The following is a 14,429-nucleotide window of genomic DNA, read 5'->3' on the forward strand; positions in this document are numbered from 1 at the left end:
GTGACATCCTCTACAGAGGCAGTGAAAATATGGCTTTAAGTCTATCCTTTGCAGCCTGACATTTGGACACCACATTTGGATGGCGGGCGACTGTGTGGTGGTTGCAAAGACCAACAGCCACGGATCAGACGGGCTCAAGGAGCCTGTTGGTCCATCTGAGGCTGAGTAAAGCCTACTACGGTGGTGTTGACTCCCAGGTACTGCCGTAGGCATTACGATGTTCCTTCCTGCCGGCCCTTTCAAGGCAGTGAATCCGCCATGAAAAGGCTAGCGGAAAGGGACATTTGGGGAAAGGGACATTTGGGGAAAGGGACATTTGGGGCCCCTAGCGGACTCCCCTTTGTCCCTGGCCCACAGACACCGGACCAGGGGGCACCTATGATGCCCCCTACATATCCCTGCATCAAGTGGCAGGCACCGCATGGTGCCTGCCACGTACTGCAGGGATATGTGTGGAGTGTTTGTGTTGTCCTGCGGTGGGTGCTGCAGAACCCAGCACCCGCAACAATACAAAACATGGGCAATGCGATGGCCACAGTGGCGGTCACATCCTAATTTGCCTGTGGGACCCCAGCATTGTAGGCGGGCGGTCCCATATACGAAACAAGGGCGGTCAGACTGAGGTCCATCTGCCATCGTAATCAGGCCCATTGTCACTAGTCAAGTTGTAACTGGCACTGGCACATGGGAAAAGTCAAAGTATAGATTATACATTTATTTTTTATAGTTAAAATATATAGATAATATGATTTGATATATGTGATCTAAAAATCCACTATAATGGTAAAGTCACATTTGTATTAAATATATGGTAAATTACATGTTTAGAATATTACCTTTACCCTGCAGGAAGCTGCTGAAGGCTAATTTTCATTAGTTCTCCAGCATCTGCCCAGCCTCTACTTGCCCTGAATTTGCCTATAGCATAGGCAACGGCCTGGGAGTTAGGAGGTGTTTTAGTTCCCTGGCAGGAAGACCAGCTGGGGTGAGTACAGGAACTTAATTTACTTTGAAGGGGTCTATCCTGTCACAACCAAATGTGGGAGGGAAGCTATCCCCAGAACTGGATTTGAGTGACTACAGAGGAAAGACTGCTTATTACTCTGGCCACACCTAAGAGTGGGCACACAGGCTCTGCACAAGGGGAGAAGGGCTTCCCCCATGTGGTATTTTGAGCCGTAGCCGCACTGTGGCATTGTTTACAGCAGGGCAAACAGGATCTGCTGAAAAAGTGGGTATGGTTACTCCCAGCAACATTTACCCCAGGTGACGTAACCATCCAGTAGCTAGTGCCAAATATAAATATGGCACCATCCCTAGACCCCTTTCTGGACCTGCAGAAGAACAGAACAGGTGCCGCAGTCTGACACCCTGAAAGTCTCTGCCTTCTCCTGAGGCCTTTAGAAGTGTACTCTTATGGTTGTTGGAGCACTAGCAGAACGTATGGAAACTCTAGAGCTTCAGGGGGACCTGCTGTGAAAAGTATCCAACTGGAAGTTCCATGGTGTTGGTTGGCAGCTTTGTCCTGCTCAGAACTCACAGCATCTCTAAAAAAACAACTAAGGCAAGATATACGAAGCACTGGTCACAAAATAATGGGCGCAATTTGTGACCAGTATTTTTTTAACCAGTGCGTATTTTGAGAACCGACCAGGGGGGTTAATCAAGGACAATATTATGCATTTGCAAATAGAGATACTTTATGTGTTGCCCCCTAGAAGGTCAGTCCTTTTATGTCTGTGGTCCTTAAAATTGCAGTTGCCAGTAGCTCGATTGAAATCGTGAAAAGCAAGAGTGATATCGGGCAAAAGTTTCTCTCATGAAATCCCATTTTAATGATCTTGCCTGTAGGACTTGTATGTGTGGCCATTATCACTAGAGTCCAGTAGTCACCCAGCCCCAGCCCCACCCTCACCATCACCTTCTTTAAGAATTAACCATGTGCCCTATTCAGCGTCCAGTGGCAATAGAGCAAGAGGCCTGCTTTTTAGGTCAAGCCTAACGCAGCGCGCAAGCGCTGCTTAGAAAATGACCTCTTGGAATCTCTCAGGGCTTTTTGGGAAACTCGTGCATGTACTGCACTGTTTCCAATGAGCACTCGTGCATGTATGGCGTTTACCTTGCGGGAGCGAGAAGCAGCACCATCTGTTTCCAATTATCGCGCCCGTGCTTGTTTACATTTGCCTGTCTCGCGGTTGCGTTCATTGGAAACAGATGGTGGTCGCGTTCACTTTTGCAGCTGCTTGTTCGAATTCGCTTTAACTTTCATGCTCATGCTTTTTCATTACCTCGATCCTTCACTGCACTCCGTAACCTACTCTCCCCCCTGCATTTTCAAACCATATTTCCTCGTTATCCACTAAACCGGTGTTAGAAATGAGGTCTCTAGTTGGCAGGGGTATGCACCCTAGTCCAAGTAGGGACCACCGGTTCCGACAGGGTGAGTCTCAAAATATCCTAGACCACCCTCTGGTACCTTGGCGCAGAGCAGATAGGCTAAACTTCAGGAGACAATGTGTAAAGTATTTGTGTAACACCCACCCACCATAACACAGTGAAACACCACAAACAGACACTACACCAGTTATTTATAAAAATATAAATATCTTTATCTCAAGTTTTAATCAAGGTCAAATCAATAAACATTCCACATGTATCAAGTGCTCTTGCTTGCAATGTCTGCTGACAGTGTTCTTAGTAGGAGGAAATAATCCTGCAAGTTCTGGCAGGCAAACAAGTGTGCAATTGCCAGTTCAGTCTCAGATATGCATAATAAGAAAAAGAAACGTGTGCACGGACTATCCCCTTTAGCCCCAGTCAGGAGTTACTTAGCGCGGGACTCCCACGACTGGTTATGGCAGAACAAATGTGCCCCTTAATTTTTTGGCTCAGTTCTGGGCAGTAAGTTGCAGCGCTGGCCCTGGTGCGGCTACTAGCTGTCCTTGAGTAATAACTCCCGGTGGGAGGCGTAACTACAGCCACGGGCTTCGTGAGCAATAGTGGTGATTTCCCTAACCCTGCACGGGTCCTCTCATGCTTTGTGGCCGTTTGCAGCTAGGTTACTGAGCCCCCAGTCGTGTCATTTTTTGAGGTGCTGCCCTCCTTGTCAATGAGTGCTCCACAACGGAGTATTAGGCCCCAGATCCTCTTGGCATATGTCTGTGCACTTGGGCGTCCAAGCCCCTGCCTGCGTGCCCTAGAGGCGACCGGCCGCGAGCACTCCTCAGCAGACCGGCACCCCTGTCCCAGATGGTAACGCTATCCTTTTCCCTAGATGCTCCCGAGCAGTTTCATGGGGGTGGGCACGGTCTCTCACTCTCCTTCGCCGGCAGTCAGCTGGTTGGGGGGATAGGTCGGAACCCCTTGTGCTTCTTCAGCCTCGGCGCAGCTTCCCTGATGACGCTCCTCATTGCTGGGCAACTCCCACGCTGTTACCAATACCAGCACGGCTCTCCTCCTACGTCAGTGGGGGAATCCGCGGCATGTTCCCGAGGCTCCCGGGCCGGCGGCGGTGAACTTTGACTCCCAGCGCTCACGAGTCACGGGGTGGCTGGACAAAGCACATTGAGATTCCAGGGCCAGCGGTGTTGAATTTGGACTTGCACAAGAGCATTGGGCTCACTATAAAGGAGGCCATCCTTCAAGTAAATGTGATAGTTCCCAGAGGCATTGCCTGCTGCCTGGGCTTCGGCCTGTTTCCTCATGCCCTCAAGGGTGGGGTACGCCTTCTGTGCCTGACAAAACTCCTCCCTGGTGGGTTCTGCTTCCACCTGCCATTCTACAGGGGTAGGCAAGTTCCCCAAGGGAGAAAGGTCCCCCTCCGTGGACTTCGGTGCAACTGCTGCAGGTGCCCCATCAATCTGATGGGGTGTGCTTAACGTGGCGGGTTTCCCACGCAGGTTTCCCATACCCACAGGCTTTTCCCTTTTCAGCAGCTGGCTGGACAATTGTTACAGGCTCCAGCCCTGGTAGACTCCCTTTCCGGGCAGCCATGGACCGTGTGGTAGCAGAGATCCACTCCAGTAACCCCAGCATCTCCACATGCTCTTTGAGCTCTACCTCCTCCCAGGCAGTGTGCTCAAGATCATTCCCCAACAGACAGTATACTGGCATGGCAGGGCTCACAGCAACTCTTAGAAGAACTTCACTCAAAGGGCACCAGGGCCATGGGATAGTGACCCTTCCTGTTGTCAGCCATCACAACTGGGCGGAATTTATTGGGAAGTACTTGCTCTGGGGACGCCAGCTGACTCCTTACCATAGTCATGCTGGCGCCTGTGTGCCTCAGGGCCTCCACCCCTGACCATTGATGGTGACCCACTGCCTATACTTCGTAGTATTTGAGGGCACATGGATCTTTGGAACCGTCTCACTGTCTCCAAGGGACACTAGGGTCAGCCCTGCGTACTCACCCCCATTATCTAGGGACAGCTCCTCCCCCAGCGCTACATTAGCCACCCCGGGGTTTTTACTTCCAGTGGGAGGGGGTGCTCTCTTTCGACACTTAGGATCCCCCTTGTAGTGTCCAATTTTCACCTCACTTATAGCACTGGACAGTCTTAGGCTGCGGACCATTGTCAGGATAAGTAGGCTTTTGGTGGCAAGATTGGGGCTGGGACCCAGACCCTTTCCCTTGTGAATTGTTTTGGGGGCCTTTGGAGAACTCCTTCTTTTTATCTCCCCCCCCTCTTTCTTCTGTTTGGAACCCTGACCACCCTTTTGGGAGTTAACCCCAGATCCCTTGGTGGACACCCTGGTACTGATCCAGGTGTTCGCCTCCTCCGCAAGCTTCCTAGGACTGGTCAACTTGCGGGAAACCAGGTGTTGGGGCAGCTCTGGAAAACATTTCTCTAGAAGGTGCTCTCTCAAGAACAAGTCATACAACCCTTCATATTCAGTTACATCACTGTCCTGCACCCAGCCCTCCAATGCTTTACTAGCATAATTCTGGAAATCTACCCCGTTCTGTGAGGGAAGTTTGTGGCTATTCCTAAACTTCTGCCTATACTTTTCATGGGTAAGACCAAACTAACGCTACCTTCATGACAGGTTAGTTGGTCTGGTCTGCCTTGTCTAGTGTAAGGAGTGTGTTCCTCCCCGCCGGAGGCATGTACTTGTATAGGTTACTCCCCAGTAACTCTCGGGGACCCCATGGGCTCTTAAAGACACCTCATAGGCTGCTAACATTTATCAATATCATCCCCCATATTAAAACTGGCCACCACATCTTTAGGCATGTAGAACCTGGACTCACGTGAAGCTTCAGTAGGTACGCTGCCACCTTTCGTGTTGCTGTTGGCCCCGATTTGTAGGGCTCGGATTTCCAGCTCCTTCGGGCTGAGCTCATGGGCAAGTTACCTTTCCTCCATGGCCAATCACTTTTCTTCATGATCTTGCTCCATAACCAGCCTTTTTTCTTTGTGCTCTTTCTCCAAATTGGCAAGCTCTAGTTTAAGCTGTCTCTCCTCTCTCCTGTCCGCCAATTCCTCTGAGGACAGACTCCTATCTGAGACACTACTGCCTGCCCTCGAAGGTATTCTTGGCCCTGGCAGTAAATTGTCGCTTTCATCTGTAGGCAGTAGGTCCAGATCTTCTGTGGTGTTGTGCTCTGATCCCTTCGCGTCTCCCTTTCCTTCTGGGCGGGCCAGTGCCCATGCTCTCAAGGTTTTTTGAAGCTCTGCCTTCTTGGCACTTTGCTTGAAGAATACCCCTCCGGTCGGATCGTGATAAATCCCGACGTCGTAAGTCGTTCAGGACCGCTGCCAGTAATGTCAACCCGGTGTTCCTTCTCGCATTTGGATATTAAGACTGGATGGAAAATGTCCGATAAACTTTTTACTTACTGATTGGGGCCGTAACTACTATTATGATGAATGCCATTAGGAGCGTGATTTCTTATTACTGAACTGCAAGTTTGCTTGCATATATCCGGGCTACCATCCATTCACCAGAGAAACGCACTATATGAAAACCTCACAATTTCATTTCTTGGAGTTACTACTAAAGAGCCTTGAGAAAGCCCTGTGGGCGAAAAGCACGTCGGCTGCTGTGGTGCTTCTTGTGAATTGTGTAAATTAAATACAGACCTCAACATAAGAAGATCTGATTGGACTACTTGAATTTTTTTTTCTTCTTTTTTCTTCATTTTCTGTGATATTGTGGATCTATAATATATAGGGTGTTAAGACAAAGCTGAATTATTTGGAGAAATACCTATACATCCTCCTTTTTTGAAAATAATGATATTGATGTGCTCAGGTGTTCTGTGTTTGCATAATATGTAGCAGTTGTATAGCTCTTCAATTCCTGGCTCCACAACACCAAGAAAAATGTGCTGCGTGGCTGAACACTTATAAGGGCCCAAAGGCTAGACCTATTGGCTATGCCAATGCTTGTTTTGGTTGCTTTCTTGATGAGGTGCATTGCTTTTCTTACATTATGAAATGATTGTCTGTCCCAGATGAAGGTAAACAAGTCAAAATGGATACTGTCTAAGAGTATTGAGGAAAGGGGAGTCACCAGAATCGTTGTGCAATTTATTATGAGTATTTAGGAAGGCTATGGGCCTATATGAGTACCACAGCTGTGTTCCTTCCCTGTTTGAATATAACTGTAATATCTGCATCGGACATGAAATTTGGGATTTTGCCCCTCTCAGCTATTTAATGGAATAATTAGATAACAGTCTATGTAGAGTGATGAATAAATACCTCACAGAATTCCCATGTGTAACCACATGGAGTCAGGGATTTGAGCCCTTTTAAGGCAATTCTCATCTCTTCTTCCTTGTGTGCTATTAAATATTGCCTTTGGGATTCAGAAATCTTAGGAAACTGCAAGCACTGCTAGAGTTTTTCCTTTTTGTTTGGGAGTCAACTGCATTTGAATATAGCTGCACACTGAAATCTTTAAATAATGCCCCTTCCCTTTGTAATGAAATATTGTTTGCCCATCTTTCCCTCTGAGGCACTGTATCTCTTCAGCGCTATTGTTAGCAAAAAGTAGACTCTGTTCCGTTTGAATAGAATTGGATCCCTCAGGGGAGTGTCCCTCTAAATTTGAGTTTAGTGTTTCACTAACTCCTCCACTACAGGTTGAAGTTACTTCCTCTTGACGAGTGTTACCCAGGGTGCTTCGGTCCAGTACTGTAGTGCATAGGGTTGGCTATTTTTGACTGAGTGTTCTCTCTGGACCCCACAGTGGGTGTGGTTCACTGGTAAGATGCCCCCCCCCCGCCCCCCTTGAGTGTGAGTGGTCTCAGCATTCCAACACTCTAGCTGCCTACCCTTTTGTCATTCACCTCTTACTTCGGGTTCAAGTGGGTTACCCAGCTATTCACGTGAGGCATGGGTCAGGTCCTCCTTTTTGCCCTGAACTCTGTAGTGGGTGCACATGTAATGGGCATCACTCAAGGCCAGGCTTATTCCAGGAGGCGCCATTGAACTATTCACCAGGGCGTGGTGCCCAAAAACGACAAGCCTCTTTTAACTTCTTGTGTGTGCATCTGGAAGCCAGAAGGGACTGCTCTTTTGTTTCATTACTGTTACTGGGAGATGTGTGACCCCTGCATTATTTCCATGGCTCATTGCGTATGCTTTTCTGAGCACTTTTTCGCACAGCGCGGTCTCTCTCTGTGCACCATCAGGCTCCGAGGCATCACTCTATATCTCAGGTGGGCCTCCAGTAAAGTTCACTGTAGCAGACACAGCTTTGTAACCGTAGGGATGTTTGGGGCCCGGGAAGACAAATTTTGGGGCCCCCTGATCGTAACACCTGTGAATTTTATTACCCACTTTTGTATTGAATGTAGCTTGCATGATGCCAAACAAACTTTCAAAATGAGTTTCGCCCCAAAACAGGTGAAATGCGCTTTTTCTAGGACCTAAAAATAGTTAGGATGAGACAGGGCAAAGAGAGATATAGCGACACAGGTAGTCAGAGAGAAGAAGAGAGACTTTGATATAGAAATACACAGAGGTGAGCTAGAGAGAGATAACGTTTGCTTTACCATGGGGCCAGTTGGAAGGTGGGGGCTGTAAGGAAATTGCCCTCTTTGCCCAGGTCTTAAAACGTCTCGGAGACAGTGTCCAGGTAAGCATTGGCCTTTGCTTCTGTGTTCACATCACTGTCTCGCCGCTATCCTTCAGCCTTTCTGCAGTAGTCCATTTCCACCGATCCCAGTCCCAGATCTCAGCAGCAGACCATGTTTCTTCAAAGACTGGAGTTGTCCTTCAATCGCAGTTCTAAAATGGAAAATCTTGAAGTCACATTTAAAATAAAGTACTAGGACGTGTGGTGGAGGCGATTGGAGCCTCACAAGTTTGCATTTGCCATCTTCGATAGCTCGGCCCTGCACCCAACAATTGCCTTTAAAAGCCGACAGATGCTTGTTTGTCAAAAAACACTTGAGACAACATCAGAGTGGGTGAGGGCATAGGCACACACTCCCGGCTTCAAACCCAAAATGCATACTTGACATCACAGGGTGGATCCTGTACGCATGCAGGTAAGGCCAATATGATGGATAATGTCATGGAGATGAGAACTGTTTAGGTGGACAAAGATTCATAATGTCTGAAAGTAAAGCCTGGGAATAACCTAAGTAGCTTAGAATTCTTACATTGTGTTCCAGGTTATTCACTAGCGAGCAACCTCTTTTTATAATCAGTTCATGGATGTTTTAGCCATGTGGAGTCATTGTCTTTGCATTAAATGACATCACGCTCCATTTTTCATCCTAGAGGAGGCTCGCTTGCTTGCTGAGAGGTTAGAGGCTGAACGACTGGAAAGAGAGCGGCTGGCTAAAGAAGAGAGAGACCGACTTGAAGCAAAGGTGTGCTTGCTTTTATCTAAAATGCCGTCTGGTATGCAGGTGTCTTGGTAATCTTACACACGATCACGGGTATATTGTTTAATGGAGCCACATCTAGGCTTAATATTGACTGTAAAGATTCGTGGGGAATGAGGGATTCCATGATCTCCTAAACTATGTTTGAAATAAAAGAATCTCAGTGAGCGTTTTACTGTTTGCAGTTGATAGGTGGAGATACGGTGTTGAATGTACTCAAATTAAAACAATTATTGGCAAAGCCAATATGTCTCACCTTGAAGAGTTTCTGGCCTTGCCAAGTCTTTGAATCACGCTGTGTAGCATTGGCCAGATACTGTGCAGCATGGATAACATTCTGAGATGCTGCAGGAGGTGAGGTGTATGCCAGAAACAGGATTTTGGATTTGGAACTTGCCTACATTTCTGACATAATGGACATATCTGATCTCTTGGTGTACTGGAAATATCACCGGAGTCGGGTAGATGGGGTAATCACAATTCATTATTGACCTGTCCATTGGGGTTCCTGCTGGCAGCTCTGCTGAAACATTGAGGAGGAGGATGGTTAATCTACTCCCTTGTTCAGTTCTGAGTTCTGACCTAAACTATGGGTGAACACTGCAGTGCTCCTACCATTTTGCCTATTCAGAGCTCTCCCTAGTGAGAGTACTAGGGCTGCGAGCTAGTCGGATCGAATTTACAACTTTGCTGGCATTAATACGCAGTATAAATCGTTTTTAAGGAGATTTTAAATTCGAACATTATTTTTTGTTGGGGGCTTCTAAATTGCTTATTTTAAGGGGAATTTTATCTAGGTACACTGACACCCCTCTACACGCTATTGCTTCATTTTCCCTGCCTCGCCCAGCCGTTTATTGACCCGGTGTAGGCGGCGGTGGGCGCCATCTTTGGTGTGGCTGGGGCTGCGCTCTAGTCGCGCCGGCCTCCCGCCCTCCCAGGCTATTTAGCTTGGTTCTTGCTCTGCTCTCGCTGCCTATTCAGAGCTCTCCCTAGTGAGAGTACTAGGGCTGCGAGCTAGTCGGATCGAATTTACAACTTTGCTGGCATTAATACGCTGTATAAATCATTTTTAAGGAGATTTTAAATTTGAACATTATGTTTTGTTGGGGGCTTCTAAATTGCTTATTTTAAGGGGAATTTTATCTAGGTACACTGACACCCCTCTACACGCTATTGCTTCATTTTCCCTGCCTCGCCCAGCCGTTTATTGACCCGGTGTAGGCGGCGGTGGGTGCCATCTTTGGTGTGGCTGGGGCTGCGCTCTAGTCGCGCCGGCCTCCCACCCTCCTCACACCCTATATAACTGGTACTATGACCAGACGACGCAGCGGGCGCGCGCCGAAGCCGCGCCTAAGCCAAGCCCGTCTGCGCCCGTCCGCGACCGGACACGGCCAAGGGCCATAACCCCTGGCCCTCTAGCACGCTATTCAACCCAGCAATTAAGACAGTTGAACCTTGGCCACTCTCGCCAACACTGTATCATTCTGCCTCTTTCTACTGCAGTGGGCGTTACCCCTTCCCCTTGTTCTGGGTGCCAATACCAACTTCCGCAACCTCGTTTGCCAGGTTCTTCAGCCTCAGACGCCCCTAGTAATATATTCTCTCATGAATCGGATATCCCCCACTCTCATGGCTGTCGAGCAGCGCTCATTAATACGCGCTCCCTTCCGTGCCACAGCCTACAGATTAGCGAGTTCATTCTCGCTCATGATCTTGACTTCCTTTTCGCCACTGAAACCTGGGGAGATGCTGGCTCAGGACCTGACTTCTGCCTTGCAACCCCTGAGGGCTATAGTGTTGCTAGGCATGACAGCCTTATAGGAAGAGGTGGCGGACTCGCCATTATCTATAAGAATCAGTACCGTACTACATTCGATCCTATACAGTCCACCAATTGTGAAGCAGCTACTTTTTCTATTAATATTAACTACAAACAAGCCCTCAAAGGAATTTTGCTATATCGACCTCCTGGGCCTCGAAATTCTTTTCTTGCTACACTTTCTGATTTTAATGACCACATCATAAGCTCGACGGAATACATGATACTGGGAGATTTTAACTTCCCTTTGGAAGAACAGGGCAACCACGACACCACTCAACTCACTGCTGACTTCCTAACTTTAGGACTTCAACAACTGGTAAGGGGAACCACACACCAGGTGGGACACACACTAGATGGTTTGTTTACCAACAACCCAGACATCTCTGTATTAGACACTCTTCCCCTTACGTGGTCAGATCACAGGGCTATTATCTTTGTTTTACATACCCGGCTTGCTAACCCCCCCCCCCTCCCCTCCCCCCCCCCCTCCAGGCCACAAACAAGGATAGGGACTCGTGCCTGGAAGAATGCAGATATTCTTCAGATGGTGGATATCCTGACACTTTCCTCTCCCACGGGAAGAGCCAACCCTGCTCTCCCAGCCTCCGACTTCAAAGATTGGATTCAGAACGCTGCTGATCAGGTGGCCCCGGAGAAGTTTATGCGACCCAATAAAACAGCTCCGTTGGCGGCTTGGTACACCGAAGAGCTTAGGCTCCACTGACAACATTGCAGGAACCTAGAAAGGCGTTGGAGGAAATTCTATTGCCCCATAGCCAAGCAATCCTACAAAGATGCCCTGACAGTATACAAAAAGGCTATTACTGCCCGAAAAAGTGCCTTCTTCTCGGCTCAAATAGAGAATGCCAGGAACTCTGCTAGAGAACTGTTCTCAGTGGTCACTACTCTGTCCACCCCTTCTATGGGTCCCGGGGCTGAACCCTCTCAGTCTCTTTGTAACGCTCTGTCTAGCTTTTTCACCACTAAGGTGGCAGATATTTACGCATCCTTTGCAGGGGATGCAGGGACAAGATCCAGAGCCTGCAGCGAGGAAGGACTAGCCATTGACCATGATCCCTTCTCCTCCTTTGCCCCCATCACGCAAGATCAAATCAGCAGACTCGTGTCTACTATCAAGTCTGGCTCCCCCTTGGACCTCTGTCCCCCCTCAGTGATGGCTAACCTCAGTGAGGTGATCTCTCGTCCACTTATGGAAATCTGTAACACCGCATTTCAAACTGGGCACTATCCAGCTTCTTGGAAGAAGGCAGTGATCAAACCTCTTTTGAAAAAACCCTCCCTGGACCCTACAGCTCTGGCCAGCTATAGACCTATTGCGTGTCTCCCCTTTCCTGCCAAAATATGCGAATCTCTGATGAATAAACAACTCTCAGAGTTCGTCGATACTCACCAACTGCTCGACGAAACGCAGTTTGGCTTCAGGAAAGGGCATGGAACTGAGACCGCTTTAATAAAGGCCTCAGATGAGATCAGAGCCATTATGGACCAGGCGAGGGGTGGCCGTCCTGATCCTTTTGGACCTGTCCGCAGCCTTTGACACGGACAACCATGTTATTCTGGTCGACCGTGTCACAGCCCTGGGGATAAACGGCATGGCTAGAGATCTTATTTCATCTTTTCTGGCCAACCGTACCCAGACAGTGAAGTTGGGTAATTTCTATTCTTCTGTCTCTGCACTCCCATGTGGAGTCCCACAGGGTTCCTCGCTAAGTCCAACGCTATTCAATATCTATGTAGCGGACTTAGCGAGGGTAATAAAAGCCCATGGGTTGCGACTTACATCTTACGCAGACGACACCCAACTGGTTCTGGCGATCCATAAGGACGGCCCAGTGGTGGCAGCTAATTTCCAAGTGTGGCTCACTGGTTAGAGCAGGCAGACCCTGAAGCAGAGGTCAGACCCGGGACCAGGGTTCAATTCCGGACGCGACAGGGTCTTGAGCTCAAATGTCCATGGACTCGATAATTCTCGCCTGACCTAATCATGGGTTCACACTCTGCAACTCTGGGCATTAAGCTTGCTTAATCTCCACAACAGCCCCCCTGCGGCGGGATGCCTGGCTTTCACCTTGGGGATGCCCTGTAGGGGCTATCTCACAGGGAAAAGCCAGGACGGGTTCCCAAGGCAAGCGCGGAGATACCCCTTCGGGGGTCGATTCTGGCGCTATATAAGAATAATAATAATAAAGGGCTATGCTTGCTGTCAGTACCTGGATGTCCTCCAATTGTCTGAGGCTTAACTCGGACAAAACCGAGGTCATGACCTTCGGTAAACTCTCCCCGGAATGGTCCTCCATCTGGTGGCCTAACCAGCTGGGCTCTCCCCCTGTCCTAGTAGAAAAAGCCAGAAACCTGGGAGTTATTTTTGACAGCAAGCTGTCATTCAACCTTCACGTCAATAAGGTTGTGTCATCCGCGTTCTTTATCCTAAAGAAAATTAGGAAATTACTGCCTTACCTCCCTACCTCAGCTGGGAAGACCCTGGTCTCTACCCTAGTGTTTTCTAAAATTGACTACGGGAATGCCCTCTTTCTTAATACTCAGAAACTCGTTCTATCTAAGTTGCAGTCCATACAGAATGCGGCTGCAAGAATCCTTCTTGACATCCCCCGCCGCCAACCTACTACTCCCGCCATTCGTCATCTGCATTGGCTAAGAGTAGAGGGCCGCATTAAATTCAAGGCCCTCTGCATTGCCTGCAAGGCAGTGCACGGCGTTGGACCTAAGTTTCTGACTGAAGCGTTTCAGTTGTATACCCCTAAAAGGCAGCTGAGATCCGCCAACACCTGCCTCCTGCCGGTACCTCGCACGAGAACGGCAACCTGGGGAGACAGGCGTTTCCTGGTTGGTACTCCCAAAATTTGGAACCTTTTGCCACTCATGATTAAAACTGCCCTCAATCTGATGAGCTTTCGTAGGCTACTAAAGACATGGTTGTTCAACCAGTAAGCCTGCTGTTCGGTCCCTCTAGCCTCCACATGCGCCGAGACACCTTCGGGTATCTGTTTGGGCAATAAAAATTTCGAAAATAAATAAATAAATACATTTTGCTCTGCTTATCAAGCACCTCACAAGCTGCGACTCCAAGGGCTCAGAATGGAGTAATCTGGTATCTTCATCCTATGCTGTTTGGACTGGGCCAAGACATGTGCAGGGGCTGATGACTATAGCTTGACACAATTACTAGGCAGCAAAATAATAATAAAGCATTTCTAAAGCGCACAGTTACCTCAAACAGAGGTTTCCCGGTGCTGCACAGACTACAGCAGCGAGCACTTAGCTGATGTGTATTATCCCTGCTTAAAAAGACACGTTTTTAAGGCCTTCCTGAACTCAAGTTCTAAGTCAATTTGATGCAAGCATGCTGGTCGAGCTTTCCACAGTCTTGTCGTCCTCACCGAGTAGGAACTACCACCATGGTGTACCTTAGCGTAACGAGGGATGCAAAGCTGCCGCTGGTGGTTAGATCTTAGCATCTGTTCCTGAGGATATGGCCTGAGCCGATGCTTAAGGTAGTCAGGACCTCTGTCATCTCTTGCTTAAAAGGCCTAGATCAAGGCCTTGAATTCAATTCTCTTGGCTACAGGGAGCCAATGTAAGTGTTTCAGATGAGGGGACTACATGCTGCCAAAATGGGATTCGGCGAATCAACCTAGCTACGGCATTTTGAACCATCTGTAATCTATGTATCAGATAGGCGGGTAGCCCCAAATACAAGCTGTTGGCATAGTCCAA

General features: G+C 48.5%; 1 protein-coding gene across 1 annotated transcript in view; it reads left to right on the plus strand.

The window, feature by feature from the left end:
* Window positions 1–14,429, plus strand: part of DNAI7 (dynein axonemal intermediate chain 7) — a 562,546-nt gene that overhangs the window by 118,675 nt on the left and 429,442 nt on the right. Inside the window, exon 3 of the mRNA XM_086920321.1 lies at window positions 8,742–8,833. Within this exon, the coding sequence (XP_086776447.1) occupies window positions 8,742–8,833 (92 nt within the window). The remainder of the gene's footprint in view (window positions 1–8,741; window positions 8,834–14,429) is intronic.

Source organism: Lissotriton vulgaris, chromosome 1_1 (genome assembly GCF_964263255.1).
Source record: "Lissotriton vulgaris chromosome 1_1, aLisVul1.2, whole genome shotgun sequence".
NCBI classification, from domain to species: domain Eukaryota; kingdom Metazoa; phylum Chordata; class Amphibia; order Caudata; family Salamandridae; genus Lissotriton; species Lissotriton vulgaris.